This window comes from Trichomycterus rosablanca, chromosome 8 (assembly GCF_030014385.1).
Source record: "Trichomycterus rosablanca isolate fTriRos1 chromosome 8, fTriRos1.hap1, whole genome shotgun sequence".
NCBI lineage: Eukaryota > Metazoa > Chordata > Actinopteri > Siluriformes > Trichomycteridae > Trichomycterus > Trichomycterus rosablanca.
In genome coordinates this window covers 8033982-8056504 of record NC_085995.1, presented here as the reverse complement: position 1 = coordinate 8056504, position 22523 = coordinate 8033982, and the positions used below count along the sequence as shown (strand labels likewise).

At 40.9% G+C, this 22523-nt stretch overlaps 1 protein-coding gene across 8 annotated transcripts in view; it reads left to right on the top strand.

The window, feature by feature from the left end:
- Nucleotides 1–22523, top strand: part of mbnl3 (muscleblind-like splicing regulator 3) — a 54886-nt gene that overhangs the window by 20474 nt on the left and 11889 nt on the right. For all 8 annotated transcript variants that reach the window (XM_063000442.1, XM_063000440.1, XM_063000438.1 and 5 more), the window contains exons 2-6: nucleotides 1132–2138; nucleotides 11174–11338; nucleotides 14317–14514; nucleotides 14695–14943; nucleotides 22220–22370. In XM_063000442.1, the coding sequence (XP_062856512.1) occupies nucleotides 1965–2138; nucleotides 11174–11338; nucleotides 14317–14514; nucleotides 14695–14943; nucleotides 22220–22370 (937 nt within the window). In that variant the 5' untranslated portion in view covers nucleotides 1132–1964. The remainder of the gene's footprint in view (nucleotides 1–1131; nucleotides 2139–11173; nucleotides 11339–14316; nucleotides 14515–14694; nucleotides 14944–22219; nucleotides 22371–22523) is intronic.

Below are 22523 nucleotides of genomic sequence, written 5' to 3'. Positions count from 1 at the left end.
CCCAGTGATTTAAAGGAAACCAGACCCTCCTTGACCTTGAAATGAAATGATGGAATAACATAATAAAACTCATGCTCTGGGGGAGCGATTAGCTGACAGTTTCAATCGATTTGTCCTCTTAGAGGGAATCTGTTACCTAGTACTAAAGCACCAACTCACCCATTCTCTTACTCTCTTACACCTTGGGGCAATTTAGAAAAGCCTCAAGAGTCTACCGACAGGTTAAATAGATCCCCGTTGCCTGGTGTGGACATGTAAAACAGTCATGTAAGGATTGAAGCCAGGTTTTAGGGATCCTGGAGCTCTACGATACCTAGACTCCAAATACTAAGATTCATCTGGGTGTCACAAACATGTCCCACCTGTTATTTTTATGTATGAATACAACTGGGACTTGTCCAATATATTCAGCATTCTGCAGTGGCAGTGTCCACTAGAGGAGGCAGGGGAGACCGAGAGGAAAGCAACACGAGGATGGATGTGAAACTTTGGCGTCTCATTGGCTCTGCTCCACTCAGCGTGTTTGCAAAGCTGTCGCCGATTGGCTCTTGCACCACAAGCAGCTGCCGTTGCGAGGGCCAGCCCTTCCTCCTCTCTCTCACTTCTTGTTTTTACTTTTTTTATTAAAAAAAAAAAGTGTACAGATTCAGATTAGGTTTCAGTTCAGCCGTTCCTGGTAGTGCCGTCTTTGTAAACAAGCACTGTTCCAAATCAGATGGCCATTTTCGTTCTGTGTGACCTTGTCCCGGCAATTATTCTGCCGATCGTAAAGTGACGTAGCTCTCTTTACTGCTCTCTTCTCTCCCACTCTGTCTCTCCCCCTCCTCCTCCTCTCCCTGCCTCTATCTCTCTCTTAATCAAGACACAGCTCACCCTTTCCTGTGCATTGCTGCCTTGCCTCCCGTCCGCACGCCTCCTCTAGCGCTCTTTCGCTCTTTCCTATCGCTGACGCCTCCCCTGCCATGCGCTTTCCTTCTCTCGCTCTTTCTATGCCTAGTACCCTCTGTGTCATCATACCCAAGTCATCGTGCCAACACTTCATCCTTCGCTTTTTTATTTTGTGAATTCAAAACAGTGAATCTATTTTTTTTAACTTCTAGCCTGTTATAAAAATATCCCTTTTCCCGGCAGGCTTCGCTTCAAAGTAACCGAGGAGGACGGAGGACAGCTACAATGAGCGGAAGTTCCACGGTAAAAGCAGGAGGGACAAGAATGCAAGTAAAGTAGAAGGACTAGACGTGCATCACCACCAAGTGCCTGGATGTGCTGGACGCTGGAGCTGGACCGTGCTGGCGCATACTTTCCTCCACGCTGCTTTTTCGCGCTGACCGTGCCTGCGTGTGTGTATCCGTGAGTACGCCGGGCCTTGATTCTGGCTATATTTCACTCTGACGTCCTTCCATCCCACGTTCTCACCTCGCTCACCATATTGACCTGTTAATCCAAGGACAGTCGATTAGTTTCTTCTTTCGGAACGTGCATCTTGACCCCTCCAGCCTCTCAAATAGCTTTCATCTTTGGAACTGCAATCGCCTTCAAAAAAGCCCTGAGGTTGCATCTGCAGGCCGGGGGCATTGAGTTACCTTGAAAGTAAAAAAGTCCAGATGAACGTCCCCTTTGGGTTTCAGTGCCTCAGTCTGTAAACCAACAAGCAGCCATTGCAGCATGGTGGTGTGACCTGCCCCACCTCAGCATCCTTCTCCCGGAAAGGCTTGCATCCACATCCGCACACCTTTACATCTCACATGGAATGCATACCCTGATGTTATTTTGATTCGACCCATCCCCCCCCCAACCCCTTCCTATTCGGTTCGGACACACGAGCATGTCCCATTCCTTTCTTCAGCAAGCAAAAAGTCCTGTTTTTCGCAGCGTGGCACCTTAATTTTGGTTTGGCTGCGCCGCCTTTCGACCCTCAACTCCCAGACGACCCAGAAACTTCTCCCCGGCGAACCCCACCCGTCATGGCTGTAAACGTGGCAGTGGGCCGCGACACCAAGTGGCTGACGCTCGAGGTGTGCCGCGAGTTCCAGAGAGGATCGTGCTCGCGCTCCGACAACGAGTGCAAATTCGCGCACCCGTCGCGTACCTGCCACGTGGAGAACGGCCGAGTCATCGCCTGCTTCGACTCACTCAAGGTAATCCGCACACGCACAGACACGCAGATACACAGCCACGTTTGCTCTTGAGGTACTAAATTGTATTTTGGTTTGGTTATTTTTGTAACATGTAAGTGGAGCTGACTTTATACACACACACACACACACACACACAGACACACACACTCACACAGAGAGGCTTTTTATTATAGTATTGCTAACACCTTCAGCCTCTTTTGCTGAGTAGCCATTGCTCTTCTGCTGATGCCCTGAAAAGCATCGTGTTTTTGTGTCAGCTGTAACGGTGCACATCTGACTCGGGTCCACGAGAGCTGCAAAAATCCTGATCAAGCACTTCACTCGATGCATGCACAGCACAGCCTGAGATGTAGCGCAGGTAAAACAGGGAAATATAGATGATACGATGAGCAGTGTTTGCTCAGCAGTTAAGGTACTGAACTATTGATCCAGAGGTTGTTGGTTTAGAACGCCTTTATTTGTCATATATGTACAGTACAACATAATTATTTTTTTCCGCATATCCCAGCTTGTTTTTGGAAGCCTTGCTCAAGGGGTCAACGGTGGCTGCATGGTAGAGTTGGGATTCAAACTCTCAACCTTTTAGTTGACAGCCCACAGCTCTACCCACTAGGCTACCACTGTCCTTGGTCCCACCATTTTTATGTTTTTATGCTTTAAGAATTATATTTAATTGTCATGTTTTACCACCACTTTGTCCTGGTTAGGGTCATGGCAAGTTTGGCGTTCTGGAATTACTGGGCGCAAAGCAGCAACACACCCCGAACAAGATGCCAATCCAGCTCAGGGCCTTGGCCATCCCCCCTCTTTGACATAGCCAGTCATGTCTGTATGTCTGTTGGCCAATAGCGGCGCTTAGAATTCAGACCCTGCATTCCAGTAGTAATGGGCTAGTACAATTTACCACTGCACCACCCAAGTGCCTGTAAATGGTGGCACATTGGGTAGCGCTGTAGTATCACTACAGGGTGAGAGGGTGCCCCTTGGGCATAGCCAATCATGTACATGCAAGCACCTGACTGGCGATAGCACAGCTGAGATTTGAACCCCTGGTCTCAGCAGTAGTGGGCTAGCATGCTTAACCACTGCACCACCTGAGTACCCAACACGTACACCTTTAAAGAACATACATAATGCACGGTTATGTGTTTTGTATGTTTTCTGTTGGTTTTGATCCTACTGTTTACATACTGTATATCATCTCCATCAGCTGCCTTCATTAGACTTTACTAAGCTTCCAGCACTGCTCTGGTCACTGCTGGTTGGATCTTTAATCACTGCACCCGGCAGATTTGGTTTCTTTGTAGTTGGGTTTTATTTCAGACTTTAATTTCAGTACAGTCCACATTTTCTTGAAAGGGTTGAAATAAGGCCATTCCAATTTTGGTTATTACATATTCATGGATCATGGATCTGTTGAATTGAAGCTCAGAGTTGGTTTACTGCGGTTGTGCTGAAATTTTGTGAAATGATCGTCATCCTTTATTATTTTATTATTTTCAGTGATGCAGAGGTTCCACTGGCATTAAAACAGCTCATTTAAATCATACAGCCACCACCTTGCTTGACAGTAGGTACAGTGTTATTGGGTTTAATTGCCTCACTGTTTCTTCTCAAAACCTTAATTTGACCTTGCATCTGACCACAAACGACTGTGTGGTTAGGGTTAGGAACAGCATTCAGTTGAGCTCTCAGCTGCTGATTTTGGAGCAGGGTTTACTGACTGCATGAAAGTTCATTGTGATGCAACGCTTGCCTGACTCTGAACAGTCATACCTGTGTTTCAGCAGCTTCTAATTCTAGCAGACCTGTTTTTCGTAGGTGTCTGATTACATTTCATCATTTAAATGAGTTTCCTTTAACCATAAACTTACAGTCTGGGTTGTTTTGCTGACATGACCTTGTATTTGTTTGTAGGGATGATTATAGGCTCTAAAGTGGCTTTAACTGACATTACTGAAAAGCTAAGATCAGCTTTCTAAGATCTGTCCAGAGCTCTGTAGGCTTTTCCTCTTGGAGTATGATGGTTGGGGCTCAGTCTTAACAGGAGCAGTCAAACTAACCCTAGTTTGTGGGCACCAATAAGTCATCAGCTGAATTTAATCATAATTATTAATGAGGAATTAGGAAACCATGCCTCAAAGTGAAATAACATTATGGAACTTATGAAGTAAGGAGGGAACTTAAGTTTGTGAACATGTTTGGACAAAGCTTGTATTCCAATAAATTAGGGGAAAAAAACAATAAAGAAAGAAATGCCATTGCTGATACAATTAAATCCCCAACACCACCATGGTGTATGTTAGTTATATAAATAAATAATCTTTTCTAATGAAATGGCTCATAATAAACTGATGTCAATTATGAATGTAATTAAGTACGGTTCGTTACAGCAATGACAAGCACTAGATTATTCATGCACTTACTGTATGACTGAGTACCGGGGATTCGACTACTAGGCTGGGCTCACAAATACAGAATACACATGGCGTTACATGGACGTAGCCACTGGGAAGGGCACATCAGTGCACGCACAGTGCCGTTCCTAAGCCTGGATAAACTGCACAGATATATTAGGATCAGCACCCTGCGTTATTATTAAATAATAATCCGCTATGATGACTCAACTGGATTATCTGCAAGGATCCATCATTCCAATTCAAACCAGTATAACTTTAATACCATATTTAATACCATATTTAACTTTAATACCATATTTAACCTACAGAAACACAGCGAGCGTGTGTATATGTAGACTCCCTGGCTGGTTGACAGCACAGCTGGGATTCAGACTCTGGAGTTTAAGATTCCAGCAGTTCCAGAGATTCCTGCTGTTTTCGTCAGCATATAAAGCATAGATTGTTGTAATTTTAGATGTTTAATTAGTATGGTTAGCAGGGGAAGCCGCTCTTGAGCTTCCCTTTTCTGGGAGATGTTGGTTATCACCCTGAACAGCTGCTTTCTGAATCACTTTTTTACCCCATGAGTACAAATAAACCACTGATGACAAATTTGGTGCCAGGGTTACTAATTTGAACATGCTGTTGTGTCCAGTAAGACACCCAGCCAATGCAGAATGTGTGGTAACCATCTTGCATCAATAGCTTCCTTTTACAAGTGTGTATTTGGTGTATGTTACAGTTGTACGTCATCGTAACATGTATGTTTCCAAGTTGTAGCGATAGACTTCATATAGAAAGTGGAGAATGTCTGGATAATCTGACTGATGGTAAAAAATAATTTAGCCTAATTTAGTGTTAAATTTACTTCTGGGAAACCTGTTGTCATCACAGAAGAGTCCTCGTGTGCCTTTGTTCTCAGTGCAGAACACAAAATGATGAGTCCTGACTGCAGTTGCCGTCTTCACTCATATTGAGTTAGTATTTATTATTCAGTCATTTTTCAGACTTGTGGAGCCTGGAACCAAGGTGAAATCATCTTGAGGATGGGTGGTGACAAGCACACGTGCTTTAATCGTACCTACCCCAGGAGTGGTATATAGTATTAGTATAAATTGGAGTATTTTTAAGGAGGAAAAGCAGCCAGTTGTTGGCTTAGGGTCATCGAGTTGAGAGCAGGAGAGAAAGAAGGTAGATGAAGGTCAAGCAACGTCCCTATTTTAGTGGCATCTGCAAGTTTTTCAGGCACATCTTTGTCCTCAAAGCTCGAACCTTCTTTTGGTAACGAACTCTGACCATATTAAAGAGCGTCTGCACTCGCACTTCAGGTTTTTTTCATACTGCACTATTTATTTAATTAATGGTCCTTCATTTCTCCACAGACAAGAGAGCCCATCCCCCATGCCTCCTCCTCCCTGCATTGTCTCCTCCTCTTTGCTAATTTATTGACGTACCTTAATGGCGGCCCTGACATCCTTTCTCTTAAATGGTGTCTCCTGCAGAGGACTTGTTTTTAATGCATTAATTCTGCATGGTGGGACGCCGGTCTGGGTACACATGAATTATGCAGTCTGCTTAATTGTTCACTGTGTAAATGTGCTGCTTTTAATTAAAAGTCTATTTTACTCACGTTTTACATTCTGTAGAAATAAATACTTCAGAAAGTATCTGTTCACAAATTCTGGTGCTGCTTTGAATAGGATAATGAGTTTCAAATGAATTCTCTGCTGCATTTATATAGAAATAATTAAATAAAAGTGTCTTTCATATATGAAGCCACAAGTAGCAGAAATTTTGGTTCAACAGAGAAAGCGCCTCATCTGTTCTTCCTTTCCGGCTGCAACCAATGAGCGGTCAGGAAACAGGATGAGGCAAAACTTCCTCCTGGTTGCCGGGCGCGTTACCATGGCTACGCAGGGGAGATTCCTGACCCAGTGAATCCTGCTCAACATGGCTTACAGCTTTTCAAAATTTTCTCTCTCCTCGACCACAACAGCAACAGGAGAAAATGCTTGTTAGAAGATGTCAGCACAGAGGCTATATTTTGCTGTACATTATACATCTGTGTGTGTCTGTGTGTGTGTGTGTGTGTGTTTGGTTGTTATGAATCTACAGTACCATGAAAAAATATTTTCCCTTCCTGAGTTTCTTTATTCTGCATATTTGTCACAGTAACTGGTTCCATATTCTCAAACAAAATCTAATACAAGACAACAAGAACATGAGGGAACACAAAGCACCGGTTTTTATTATTGTTTCATTTATTATAGAAAAACAGTAATGCAACCACAAATCACTTGTGTTAAATAGTGAAAAAATGAATGTCCACTTCAGCTTGGTGTACCACTGTTAGCAGCAGCAGTGGCAGCAGCAACCAAACAATTCTGATAACTGAAGACCTTGGCCTTGCAAAACTGGTTTAGTTCAGTTACATGACTTTTGGACATGAACTGCCTGCTCAGGGTCTAATCACAGCATCTCAAAGGGCTTCAAGTCATCTTGTTAGAAGATGTCAGCACGTAGGCTATATTTTGCTGTACATGATACATTTGTGTTGGTGAAGCCATGCAGCACGGTTATTAATAATCCAGACAAGCACTTAGGGCTGGGCGGTATGACCAAAAATTTGTATCACAGTATTTTTTAAGATTCTGACAGTTTCACAGTATATCGCGGTATGTTTTATTTTTTTGTATGACTGGGACTTTTTTATATGTCTGTGGCTGATTTTAGTGTCTTAAGTACATACAGTAAAAACATTTTAATTTCACCATGTATATAATGAAGGTTTTGAGTACTATAAACTTTGCTTGGCCCCACAAAATGACACAATATTTGATGGAATCAGTACACGTGAAACAGGTGCATATACGATGTTTATTATTAATATCATATTTAAGTATTATACAATTACCGTTAGCTCTCCCTTTAACAAATAAAACAATGTTTGCAGTCTCTCAGTCACCACTGATGAAGTGCACAGTTATACCATTATACTGAGGTATGTCTCCACTGATTGTACTACTCGATCACAGGTCTGTTGTAGAAAAGTGGACAACTTTATATATCTACGCTTCCAGCTTTCTTCAGTGTTGTTGGTATAACGTCGGTATAATATTTTTGCCCCGGTAGTAACGTTGCTTAACCTTTTGCTTTTTTTGCAACAACCGTGCCCGACAAACCATATAGTATAAACCATATAGTGTTTTAATCTGTGTCGGAACAAAAAAAACTTCTAAACTGCCGACACAGCTCATTTCTTTATTTTTTTACACTATTTTGAGAAAACCTCTCTCATCTGTTAACACTGTTATGCTAATGCTACCTGCTTAACAAGTGAGCTAATCTGCACAGCGCTTCATAGCGCTTTTAGCAGTGAACAATATTATATGATTTGCTGCTTATTGAAGCTTACAGCTGTTGTATTAACTGTGCTACTTTTGGATTTCACCTGTCTGCTCATTTGGGATTATCTGCTCATTGCTGAATAGTCCCTAAACTCACACTGTTTACCAGATGTGTGTGTGTGTGTGACAATTAGAGTCTGTGCATGCACATTAGTAATATCATCATCATTTTGGATGAAGTATCAGATTTTCAGAAATCTACTAATGGTTTAGAATTGGAGCACAATAATCTGCTTATATAGTTCATAAAACCTGATATCACCTCTTTTTTAGATTTCTAGAACAATCTACAGCAGCGAAACCCAAACCAGAGCCAGAGTAAAAAGTAATATGTGCAATTAGGAAGCTTAGCGATGTGGTAGATACTCTTTTGGAATACTTAATAGTTCACTGCCTTAATAATTCATAGTTTGTGATTCAAGCCCCATTTTTTATAAAGTAGATATAGTTTGGAGAACAGCATTATATGATAACTGCTGCCATAAAACTTTATAATGCATATTTATTAGTAAAATGAAAGACTCAAGTCTTATTGGAAGCTAATAACTTTGAGATTTGCTTCTGATGCTACAAGAATGCATAATGTGATGAATACATCTACTACAAGTTGGGCTGTTTTACTGCTAGTTATATCACCATAATGCTGGGAAATACCATTTTATTTACAGTTATGGCATTTAGCAAGCGCTTTTATCCAGAGAGCCTTACAGTTGTGACTGAATATGTTTGAGCAATTGAGGGTTGATGGTCTTTCTCAGGGGCTCAACAGTGGCAACTTGGCAGTGGTGGGGCTTGAACTGGCATCCTTCTGATTACTAGTCCAATACCTCAATGAGCAAATATGAAACGTTGACTAGCGAATTTGTGTCTCTGACCAGAAAGACAACTAGTCTGTTGTATTGACATAAAAAATGACTCAAATTTGTATTCTACTGTATTATTAATTCAGTCTTTCAGAAATCATAAAAGTCCCAAGACTGCTTTTACGTACATGTCTAATTCAAGTGTATGTAAACTTTCCACATCAGCTGTAGTTTTAGAGGCTGTAATTCTAGCTTTTGTTTGATTGTTATGAATCTACAGTGCCGTAAAAAATATTTTCTTTATATTTCTTTATTCTGCATATTTGTCACACTAACTGGTTCCATATTCTCAAACAAAATCTAATACAAGACAACAAGAACATGATGGAACACAAAGCACCGTTATTGTTAAGTATTGTTTCATTTATTATAGAAAAACAGTAATGCAACCACAAATCATTTGTGTTAAATAGTGAAAAAAATGAATGTCCACTTCAGCCTGACGTGCCATTGTTGACAGCAGCAGTGGCAGCAGCAACCAAACAATCCTGATAACTGAAGACCTTGGCCTTGCAAAACTATTTTAGGACTTTTGGACATAAACTGCCTGCCTGCCTGGTCTATAGTCAGAGCATCTCAAATAGGTTCAGGTCTTACCAGGCCACTTTAAAAGCTTAATTTTAGACTTGCTCCTTGTTTCAGATCATTGTCATAATAACCCAGTTGTGCACAAGTTTACAATCACTGATGGATGATCATGCATTATTTTTTTACCATCTACCATATTGCACTATTACCACTATGTTTTACTGTTAGTATGATGTTGAATATATAGCTTATATTAATATTAAATACTTAGCTCATATTATACTTTTGACTCATCAGGACAAAACATTTTACCAAAAAAAATTGGGGGTCACCAAGATGTTTGTGAGATAATATTTTATGGTCCTCTTGGTTAGCAGTAGTTTTTGCCTCGTAACTCTCCCACAAATCTAATTTTTGGAGGCGTACACTTCCATAAATGTTTATGTAGGTGATGGGTTCTTCAGTGACTTCTTGTATGGGTCAGTGATGCACTTTTGGAAGTATTTTAGCAGTTTTTAACCTTTTTGGAAAATGTACATTTGTCTTAGTCCTAGTTGTCTCTATTTGAAAATAATTGCTCTCACTGTGGTTCACTGGAGTCTTAAATGTCTTTGTAACTTTTTTGCAGATTGATATATTATGATAACTTTTTCAGCTCTTCTGGAATTTTCTGTAATTGTGATATATTCTTATTAGGACATTTAAGACATTTGTTTTTAATCATGTTGTGGATAGCATACATTAATTGACATTGGAAACAATTAGATGGAGCAAAAAAAAAGAAAAGAAAAATCAGCATCAGTGTCAGGGCAAATATATTTTTACATCAATTTACATTTATTATACATAGCTGTCAGTTTTAACTGTAGAACCCAAAGTTATGGAAACAGTTGTAGCTTTTGGTTAGGTGTATTTAACCTGTTTTATGTTACTACATTTTAATTATATTCATAAAAACGTTTTTTTTTTTTTTTGTAATTTCATTTTTATGTTGTTGACCCCAAATACCTTGGTAAAGCAGTTTTTAGTTCATGCACAGCGTTAACAATGCAGTTGTGTTGAGTTTACTTACTTTCTCTCAGGCTAAAGTCACCTGCTTGCCGTGCACACTTTGTTTTATTATAACAAATTCTCACCATTTTCAAATAAATTCACTGGAAGTCAGTAAGTCTTATCAATCATGCAGTGGGAAGGCTCCATATGGCCAAGGTCAGTTGTGAAATGCTAACATGTGGCTCCATTATGTGTCTATAAATATTTCACAGGCTAGAGGTGGGCAAATATCCAAACAAACAGAAACTGAAGCCAGCCAGGCAGTGGCAACTACTATACTGCAGATAACTAATGCATATGTGATATGTCGTTGAAGTTGCCTGTAACCCAGAGTTCCCTTGCTATGTGCACAGATGTGCTGAATGGGCCTTTTTTTTTTACACCTGTTTCACCTGAACCTATTAATTATCAGGGGTGTCTACATACATTTGACCATATAATGTATGCAGGCTGCATGTATCTATACTTATGTTTACATGTAATGAATCAAAAATATTTATTATTCCAGTCCTGACAAAAATTGGTTATTATAATTAGCCCAGCGTTATCATATCAGCTTTTGAAATTACCCACAATCCTAAGTCTCATTTCAGTCTTTTTTAAGGTTTTCTGTCTTTGTTATTTTTCTGCTATCATACTGTACGTTAGAAACTCCATTTTCATTTCAACTGTGAAATCACAGCAGCCTTATCTGTCTGTCTCGCAGTCTCAGAAGCCAGTGCAATTTATCATTTAACCTCATCCTACTGTCTGTATTTATCTCCCTGTTGCGTTCGTTTTTTCAGGGCCGCTGTACACGTGATAACTGCAAGTACCTGCACCCTCCACCGCACCTGAAAACCCAGCTGGAGATCAACGGCCGGAACAACCTGATTCAGCAGAAGGCGGCTGCGGCTATGTTGGCCCAGCAGATGCAGTTCATGCTGCCTGGAGCTCAGCTACAGCCCATAGTAAGTCCAACCTATAACTCCTATAACTCCCAGCATTGTTGAATTGTTTTACAAGTAAGTTTGTTTGGCAGGGTGTTTCATAATTTTTTCATCGCTTGAAATAGTAATTAGTGAGTAAAGTCCCAACTTATCTGGAACTGGGGTTTGTACAAATTACTGTGTTAATAAATATGAAATAACTTACAATATTAGTGTATGCTGATACTGTACAGAGAATAGAAAAATCTTAACCCCCGAAGCTATGGCTATCAATCAGCAACACAGCTAATTCTAGCCAGACAAGACATTGATATTTTATTTAAAGCAAAGTCAGTTAAAGGAACAGTAACCTAGCTTTTATTTGTTGTACAGTCATGTTCTCATGGAAATAAATTTGCCTTTTTGTGGAAATTCAGACATTTTTTAAAAAGCATTCTGAGCTTACGAATGAACTGTGTAAAATTGTGTTTTACTTGGGAATAAAAACACACATGCACACCTTTCAGGTGGTAAAAGTCATTTATTTTTTTGAAGTATTTTATTTAGCCAGTGTAAGTACAGTGAAAGTGAAAATAAGACAGGAATGTCAGGGATGTCAACTTGTTTACAGAAATACTGGTGAATTAATAAGAAAACACACTGTTGTGTAACAAGATCATGTGTTCCTTTATTTTAATATTTCTTTCTGAATTTCAGGGGGTGCGAATATATGCGAAAACACAGCACCAAGGTCTACAAAAGTGCTAAACATGCAAATATGATAAACAGTAAAATGAACAATGTAAATAGATATGTTAATATGTAATGTAAAACATGTCAATAAATATTAAAATTGGTGTACTGTACTACTGGGGAGAAATTTCATTTACCTTGTGTAGTGGAGATGTTTTTTTTTTTTTTTACCGTGATTGTATAGTGGCTACTGGAGCAGTGCTGGTGCATAACTAAGCACTAGAACATGCAAAAATGAAGCATAAAACACAGAGAAAATGGCGAGAACAAAGCGAGCCTCCCGGCAAAATAAAGCCTATTGCTCATGTAAACAAAGATATGCGCCGGTTAGCTAAAAATGACTGAACTACTGGTCTTGGCACGCTTCCCGTGGGAATTTTAAACAATTGGACTGGACATTTGGTTTTTCAGATTTTGTCAGTTAAATCCGAAATCTGTTGAATGGAGGTTCCACTGTGTTTATATATAAGTATGTGTATATATACATGTATTGCATCGGCAGTAGGAAGAGACTCCATTTGACTTTCCCTTCCTCAGACACAACAAATTGTGTTTGTTTGCCAGATCAGTGGCTCTGCTAGGTTTGAACACTCCACAGTCCTGGGCTAGCGTGTTACACTGCTGCTCCACCTGTCGCCTACCTTGATAATATTAAGCAAAATATCACAAGCGTAGACCAGCTAAACGGCTCTAGGACATCTAGTTACATAGCAAGCTAGCTACCAAACACTGCATACTACATGCTCTGTACTGTTAACACATATGCAAAGCTATTACTAATGCTCCATTATTAAACAATTAATAATCTATTAATAATAATTCTAATATAATTAAACAACACTGTCAGGGTTAGACTGCGACCAGGTCTACTTACTTTCTGTATTTTTGTAAGTCCTCTGTATTAAACATCATGTGTTGGTAGATTTTAAACATGCTGTGCATGCATGACAGCCCACAAATATTTAAGGGCTGTGTTCTGCAAGGAGGAGTGAGTGAAAATTCCTAGCAAAAGAATTTTAAAAATCTTAGCTGGCAACAAACAGTGTTTTCCAGCTTTGATATCTAAAAGGAAGGTGTTACAAAGTACTTACTAGATCAAGTAAGGTGCTCAAACTTTTGCACATCACGATTATTTTTCCATTATAAAGTAACATGTAATGGTTTGCAGCAGAGGTTGTGTTGACTGTTTAATGCATACAACTAATTTTTAGTCTCCAAGTACCTACTCTGCTTAGAATTGCAGAGAGATTTGTATTTCCTGCTTATAGTTCTTATCTTTGTTTCACTTTGTCTGTGATTGATTTGGAAATAGTTCTGCTGCTGATCACGGTAAATAAGATCAATCATTTAACGCAAACTGAATACAGGTGGAATATTCAAAACCAGCTGTTGGTGTGCACCAAACAAAATGAAAACAAAATGAGTGCAAAAAGGAGCTCATGTGCTGTAATGGTAGGAGCCATACTGCTGGTAACAACAGGGCTTGAGTTTCAGGGGTTTGAATCCTAGGCTGGGCTCTCAAATGCAAAAGGTGGGCGCCCAGGTAGGCGCGCTCTGAGTCTCAGCTCTGCTACCGGTCGGCTGGGCGCCCCCTAGCAGACCCAATTGGCAGTGCCTGCAGCAGACAAAGTTGGCCACTAAAGTTGGCTGGGTGGGAAAGGTCCGGAGTAAATAGTGAGTGGGGTCTTCGATGCTGTGCCCCAGGTTAGTAACCCGAGGTGCCTGTTTAGACAGCGTGGAGATCAGTGTGTGAGATCTTACCTCACACACAAATTTACTGAAATATGGGCGAACAAGAGGGGGACGCAGGGAGCATGTGTCAGGCAAAATATACCCTCCTTTGAGGCCAACGGGGTCTCCAGCAGTGGTGGACGAATACAAAGGTGCATGGTGGTGTGTGAATCTAGCCATTGGGGAGACACATATTAGTGAACCTTTAGTGCCGGTCCCAAGCTCGGATAAAAAAGAGGCTTGCGGGAGGATGGCATAAAAACTGTACCTAATCAAATTTGTGCTTGAATGAAGGGCAGTGAAAGTTCAGAGGTTAAGAAGCTGGATTGGTAATCAGACAGTTGCTGGTTCAAGCCCCACTTTATCCAAGTTGCCACCGGCTTTTAACCCTAATTTGTAACTCGCGTTGGTTAAAAGCACCCGGTAAATGCTGTAAATCTAAATGATTTGCTGTGGTAACCCTTAACTTGCCAAAAATGTATTTACTACATTTCCTTCTCTTACACTTGTCCTCTGCTTGTTTGTTCTTCTTTCAGACTACATTTCCAGTATCACCTTCTTTGGCCAGTCAGAGCATGGCGTTCAGTCCTTACATGGGCCACATGAGCCCTGGCATCAGCCTCATGCCCGAGCTGCTGCCCAGCACCCCCGTGCTGGTCCCGGGGAGCCCAACAGGCATCACTATGGGCAACGGCAACTCCACGCAGAAGCATGCTCGCACAGACAAGCTTGAGGTATCGTTGTCAGACACAGTTCTGTTAAAATGCCTAAAAAACTACCCCCTAAATGTCAACACATTTAGAAACATAGAACTATTTAAAAATTAACTATAACTGTAATAATATATAAAAAAATATTTTGGGGAATCTTGTCATAGATGTACATCAACACAATTCCATTTGTTTGCAACCCAGGTGTGCAGGGAGTTCCAACGGGGCAACTGCACACGGGGCGAAAACGAGTGTCGCTACGCCCACCCGGTAGAGGCAGCCATGGTGGATGGCAGCGAGAACTCAGTCATCGTGTGCATGGACTACGTCAAGGGCCGCTGCTCACGTGACAAGTGCAAATACTTTCACCCTCCGGCACACCTGCAGGCCAGGATCAAGGCAACACAGCAACAGCAGGCTAACCAGAGCGCCGTTGCCACAGCAGCAGCCATGGTGAGATTATTGGGTGTTATAAACGGAATGTAAACATGTAGTTCTATAAGATATTGATTCGAGGTTTCTGGGTAAACAAGACATATTTGAATATTTTCTGCATTTAAATTAAACCATTTGGGTTCAATTTTGCACTGATGGAAGTGTTTTTGTTTACCTTTGGTAATCTAATAGGGTCATTAGTGTCCAAACTTTTGATCAGTAGTATATATGTTAATATGAAGTCGGAGTACAGGCGGCTCGACAAGGCAGCACTGAGGAGCTCTAGTGACCTCCCGGCTGGCCACTCGATATCGAAGTTGGCTAGCGCCTTAGACCACTTACACTTTCAAGCACAATTTACAACCCTGTTTACTGCCGTCTCTCTCATAGATCCAGCTCCAGATGTTACTTTAGTCATTTGCAATTTAAACCCTGGATCCCACTACCGCTGGGATCCAGGGTTTAAATCCCCAGTGTACTATTGGCTAGTTGCACGTGTACAAACAGACATGATTGGCTATGTCTGGTTGGGGAGGGGTGAGTGGGATTGGCATCCTGTCCATGGTGTGCTACTGCATTGTGGCCAGTGATTCCAGGGAAAACAGACCCGCCACTAGTCACTAGTCTGTTCAGCAGTTATAGTGACTGAATCTGTACGTGTCAATGCCTCAATAACGAACCCTCTTTAAAAGTCACTCAGATCTTTTACATTTGCCACCTTTATCCAAAATCAATGTCAGCAGAAGTGCTCAGAATTGTCCGCATTCCAGATCTTAATTGCTTTATTTTATTATGCAGAACCTGCTTGAAAGCATCTGCACTCGTAATGTTCTTTCAGTCATTTAGAGGTTTTACTTTTAAGTGTGTGTGAGGCAGGGACTGATACGGAATGGACTTTGCAAGTAAACATAGGATACAATAAAGCAGGACATCACGCTTTCGACAATTAGCAGTAATTGCAAAGTTGATGGTCAATTGTTCTGCAATTTGCATTATATAAAAACAAAAAAGAGGTTGTAGGAGTTTGTTAATAGTATTTTTAATGCTTAAATTTTTGTATAGACTTTTTTTCTGATAGATTCATATATTAATTGTTATAGTCTCACAAGATTTATGTGAGACAAATCATTGTAATGATTGTAGTGGCTATAAACAGCACTTAAAATGAGTGTGACCATCCCTAATCTTAAACTCGTCCCTGTTTAACACCACAAATGATTAATTCACATCACACGCCAAACCGTGTCTCCAAGTTTAGTGACAAATAGGCGCTCAGGTGGCACAGCTTTAAAAAACACACTCATCTATTTGAATCTAAGCTCTGCTACCGGCAGGCTGGGCGCCTACACAAACAACGATTGGCTTGTTGTTGCACACGTGTCGGAGGGGCGTGTGTTAGTCACTGCTGTCCTCAGTCAGAGTGGAGGTCAACATCAGTAGAGAGGAAGCATAATGCAATTGGATAATTGGATACAACTAGATTGGGAGGAAATTTTAGTGACAAACACTTTGCACCTCTGCACTATTTTTGCATCAGGCTACATTAAGCTTAAATGTGCCACTATTCCTGTACAGAGGAATATTAATGCTACTGTGCAATCTGCTTACTTTTATAAAAGACGTCCTTCAAATGACATTTACTGTTCGAGCATTGTTTTAGACACACGCAGCTGGTGCACAGCAAACCTAGCGCTGATCAGTGCCTCTGGTCTCTTTGTTTCTGTGTGGATTCTTGTGGCTGCTCTGGTTTTCTGCCATTTTCCAAAAATATGCAGCTGTAGGATTGGCTAGTCTAAATTAAGTACAATTTTCTGTGGCGGCCCGGGATAAATTGGTGTCCTTTTGTGTCTTGCGTCCAGTGATGGAGTGGCACTGAACCCATCGCATTCACATGATCACAGTACTGTCAGAATTGTGTTCTGTTTTCAATCTTGCCACTTAGTGGCAAAGCAAGCAGCAGCGGTTTTGCTGTGTGTCATGTGAAAGGCTTAAATGCTGCGGTAACTTGCCCAGCCTCGCGGTAAATGAAACTCAAAACGCTTATCATGTGAGAGATAATGAATGAATGATGATAAATGCTGTCTTCACTTTGCAGGCTTGATGTCTGGTGTTTTTTAGGCACACACACAGCACACAGGAGTGATTTTTCTTGCTTGTGTCCCAAGTGCATGCTCCTTCCCACGTAGTGTATAACTATAACATCAATAGTGCACTAATTAGACATTAGTAATGTATGATTTGGGACACGCTTGTAACTGCTGATGTTATTTTGAGCTCAGCGTTCAGGAAGCATAGACAGGCTTCCAAAACCCAACTAAGCTCAAATTAGTTTTCCTTGCAAGTGATTCTTTGTATATTATTATGTTATTATGTATATATATATATATATATATATATATATATATATATATATATATATATAGCCCAGGCTCTGTGCATAAAGAGTGTGTTTAATAATTCAGAGCCTTGCAAGGCTGTGTGTAAGCGAGAGCCAGTAAGAACGAAATGTCCTAAACGAAACCCTTTGTGTTCTCAATGATATATGGAACCTTCCAACTCGGTGATGAGTTACAAACACCCGCTCTGCAGCGCTGCAGGCAGAAACAAGAGGCGAAGCATTGAAAAAGAGATCAAGTGGTGAAAAGAAATGGTGCAACACAGGCTAACAGCCCCCCCCCCCTTCTGCATACAGCTGTTTTGCTGCAGTGAGCTTTCCCTTGCATGACATGAGTGCTTATTCTGTGTCCTCTGCAGCGCTTGCAGCATTTTACTGTATCACCAATTTTGCTGTCTATCATGTGTACAGAAACATCATGTTCCATCCCTCGCTCGCTCATCAGCTTGCTACAGTTTTTATTTGTGTTTCCGTTTAGACAATACAATTTTTTTTCCTCATGATGCTCCTCATAGTTAGCCGTGCATCGAGTAACTGACGGTTGTGCCCTGTGTTGCTCTAACATCCTCTTGTTTTTCATTCTGTCTTAACATTATGCTTTATAACTCCATCTCAGCCGACACCATTCCCACATTGGTTACAGTCTCGTGTGCCCTGTGTTTGTTCGTCTGTCTGTGTCTGTCTGCCCGTCTGTCTTCATTGATTGGTTTGCTGTCGCCATGCGCTCACTGCCTGCTAACCTGCACTCAGCCTGCAGCGCGTCCTCTGAAGCGCAGCCTGCAGCGAGCCCCCGACCTGGTACTTTTGACCTCTCACTTTTGTTTTCTTGCTTGTTTATGCCTTGTATGAGCCAAATACTTATTAATATGTACTATGATGCATGACTCAAGCTGCACGGTTCATTATTTATATTGCAACGTTGCAACGTCCCTGTGTGGTGGTGTAGTTGTAGTTTCCTAATTATAAAAGTTACAGCTTTTGTTTAAACCTCTGGTAAATTCACAGAAAAGCTTTAGCATTACAAGAGAGCTGGGAAACCAATCAAATAAAAAAAGTGTTGTTAATATATTGCTCTAGTGAGGCACTGCAGTATGTATATTGCAGCTTTTTTAATGTATGCATATCATACTTTAACATCATGCTTTTCAATGCCTTCAGTATGCAGATTGCAATTATGCAAATTAAATAGTCATATAATTTCATAGCTGGATAAATACAGACATATTTTTTTGCACTGGACTCGAAACTACAGTGCAGGGACAACAAAGTAAGCTTTACACTATTAAAAAGATTATACAATTCCATGTCATACAAATTTTACTTAAGCAAATAAGACACAAACAATTGCACTTCTCATGTCTTTATTATTCATGGATCGGGTGGCAAATATGTGAAGCCGGGTGTTCCTTTCGGCTGCTATTTTTAGGGGTCACCACAGCTGATCATTTACTTTCATCAGGCACCTTTCTATAAGAACCAGAATTAACTTCTTCAGCAATTTGAGCTACAGTAGCTCGTCTGTTGGATCAGACCAAACGGCCCACCTTGGGCGCATGTTGTTGCTTACTGCAGTGTTTATGCCTTTCACATGATATGCTGTGAAACTTCTTTCTACTGTCTGTTCCACTGAGTGCCAAGTTTAAAAATAATATGTAGTAAGACGCTTTATTCACATGCAGTTTTGTATAAAATTGTATTTTAGCTTGAAAATAAGAACGCTCGGACAGGGCTCGTCATGTGGATATGTGAGAAGGTAACAAAACAAAGTGGGTTAATAAAACTTTATTGATACAATCAAATCATACATTAAATCTTATTAAAGAGCTAGGAAGTCAAAACAAGCAATTCCAGGATTAGTAAATTCAGGATTGTTATCTATAATACAAACCCGACCTCCTCATTACACAGTTTACGATGTTACTCTGAATACCAAAGTTTATGGTTTTCTTAATCAGTGAGAATCAGTTTCTCTCCACCATTTCTGCTTTGCTTCAGACTAGGTCTGGACGAGGCGTCTTATTGGCGGGGCTTTGAAAATGTCAGCGGCAAACTGGGACAAAATTCAATCAGATTGATCTACAAGTGCAGTGATAAGTGGTGGCCTGGTCGGTAGAGCTTTGAGCTAACAATTGAATAATATTCTCGACCAAAATAATATTTGTCCGTCACCCATAATGGGGCATGATGGACAACAACCAGGTGTTGAGGTAAGTCGGCAGTAATGAGAAGACACCTAACATGTAGTGTTCCTCACCAACACTTTATTTATCTAGAAAACAGGATAAAAATAGCTTTCACTCTCTAGCTGCTTACTATTTTATTCTGCACTTGCTCCTTCAATCTTCATAATGACTGTGTGTAGCAAACCAACCTAAATAATTAGGAGTACTTCAGGCAGTACTAGAAAGTCTGTAAAACCGACTAGTGGACTGTTTATACAGTGCCTTGCAAAAGTATTCGGCCCCCTTGAACTTTTCAACCTTTTGCCACATTTCAGGCTTCAAACATAACGATATGAAATTGTAATTTTTTGTGAAGAATCAACAACAAGTGGGACACAATCGTGAAGTGGAACGAAATTTATTGGATATTTTAATCTTTTTTTAGAAATAAAAAACTAAAAAGTGGGGCGTGCAATATTATTCGGCCCCTTTACTTTCAGTGCAGCAAACTCACTCCAGAAGTTCAGTGAGGATCTCTGAATGATCCAATGTTGACCTAAATGACTGATGGTGATAAATAGAATCCACCTGTGTGTAATCAAGTCTCCGTATAAATGCACCTGCTCTGTGATAGTCTCAGAGTTCTGTTTAAAGCGCAGAGAGCATCATGAAGGCCAAGGAACACACCAGGCAGGTCCGAGATACTGTTGTGGAGAAGTTTAAAGCCGGATTTGGATACAAAAAGATTTCCCAAGCTTTAAACATCTCAAGGAGCACTGTGCAAGCGATCATATTGAAATGGAAGGAGTATCAGACCACTGCAAATCTACCAAGACCCGGCCGTCCCTCTAAACTTTCAGCTCAAACAAGGAGAAGACTGATCAGAGATGCAGCCAAGAGGCCCATGATCACTCTGAATGAACTGCAGAGATCTACAGCTGAGGTGGGAGACTCTGTCCATAGGACACAATCAGTCGTACACTGCACAAATCTGGCCTTTATGGAAGAGTGGCAAGAAGAAAGCCATTTCTCAAAGATATCCATAAAAAGTCACCTGGGAGACACACCAAACATGTGGAAGAAGGTGCTCTGGTCAGATGAAACCAAAATCGAACTTTTTGGCCACAATGCAAAACGTTATGTTTGGCGTAAAAGCAACACAGCTCATCACCCTGAACACACCATCCCCACTGTCAAACATGGTGGTGGCAGCATCATGGTTTGGGCCTGCTTTTCTTCAGCAGGGACAGGGAAGATGGTTAAAATTGATGGGAAGATGGATGGAGCCAAATACAGGACCATTCTGGAAGAAAACCTGTTGCAGTCTGCAAAAGACCTGAGACTGGGACGGAGATTTATCTTCCAACAAGACAATGAACCAAAACATAAAGCAAAATCTACAATGGAATGGTTCACAAATAAACGTATCCAGGTGTTAGAATGGCCAAGTCAAAGTCCAGACCTGAATCCCATCGAGAATCTGTGGAAAGAGCTGAAAACTGCTGTTCACAAACGCTCTCCATCCAACCTCACTGAGCTCGAGCTGTTTTGCAAGGAAGAATGGGCAAAAATTTCTGTCTCTCGATGTGCAAAACTGATAGAGACATACCCCAAGCGACTTGCAGCTGTAATCGCAGCAAAAGGTGGCGCTACAAAGTATTAACGCAAGGGGGCTGAATAATATTGCACGCCCCACTTTTCAGTTTTTTATTTCTAAAAAAAGTTTAAAATATCCAATAAATTTCGTTCCACTTCACGATTGTGTCCCACTTGTTGTTGATTCTTCACAAAAAATTACAATTTCATATCGTTATGTTTGAAGCCTGAAATGTGGCAAAAGGTTGAAAAGTTCAAGGGGGCCGAATACTTTTGCAAGGCACTGTACATCTGCAGGTCATGTGAGGCTGGAATGTATGTAAAACAGATACCTGGATTTTCTCTTGGTTTTAGTTTTTATTTATTTATTTGTTACGCTTCCTCTGTACCAATACTACCCTCCACTGCTGACTGAGGAGCGCCGCAACTGACACACGCCCCCTTTGACACGTGTCCAGTACTGACTGCATCTTTTCACCTGCACAAGGCGAGTTCATATGCGGATCAGCTTTGTGTACAGAGAGCCACATCCTGGTCAACGCATTATCCCTCGACTTTGTGCAGGCGTCATCAATAAGCCAGCAGATGTCGTAGTTGCATCAGTTATGAGGAACCCTGGTCTGGTCTGGTTCCCACCCTGTGTGAACAACAGCCAATCATTGTTCATGTAGCCACCCAGCCCAGCGGGATGGCAGAGCTAAAATTCGAAATGATGTGTTCGAAATCCCAGCTCTTGTGTGCTAGTGTGTTTTACCACTGCGCCACCTGAGCGGCCTATTTTAAATTTTTTTTATCTTGTTTACCTATGTTTTATCTATGTTTTTTTTTCTCAAAAATGGCATCTGTGGTAAATATCGACCTGTTTGGCAATATAAAAGCTTTTCTTTTATTAAAAATAGCCAACCATGTAAGTTCCCTTTAATCCTTGTGTTTAGTAAAGACATGAAAAGTAAAATTGTTTGTGTTTTATTTGTGCAAGCTGTTATTATATTATTAGGATTCAAAAATAAAATCCAGGTCATTTTGAAGGTTTGACAAACTCTTCTAGCATCCAAAACCAGGTGGTGATTTGTTCATTACTTTTCTGTTTTCACAACCTCGATCTATCTATTCCTCGTTCCCTTTTTGTCCCCCCCTAAAGGCGCTTCCACCAGGAAGCATGCAGCAGCTACCAAAGAGGTCTACCCTGGAGAAGAGTAACGGCATTGCAGCCATCTTTAACCCCAGCATGTTCCATTACCAGCAGGCTCTGGCTAGCATGCAGCTGCAGCAACCAACCTTCATCCCTACAGGTGAGCCTCAGAACATTTTTACCTGAGATTTATTTAGTTAGTTTGTTAGGAACGCACGCCATGCACATTCACTTTATTGCTTCACGCTGTCCCAGTTTTTTTTACCTGCTTGCTTTCTGTCCTCCTTTAAGCTTATGCAATCTCCGTCTCTCT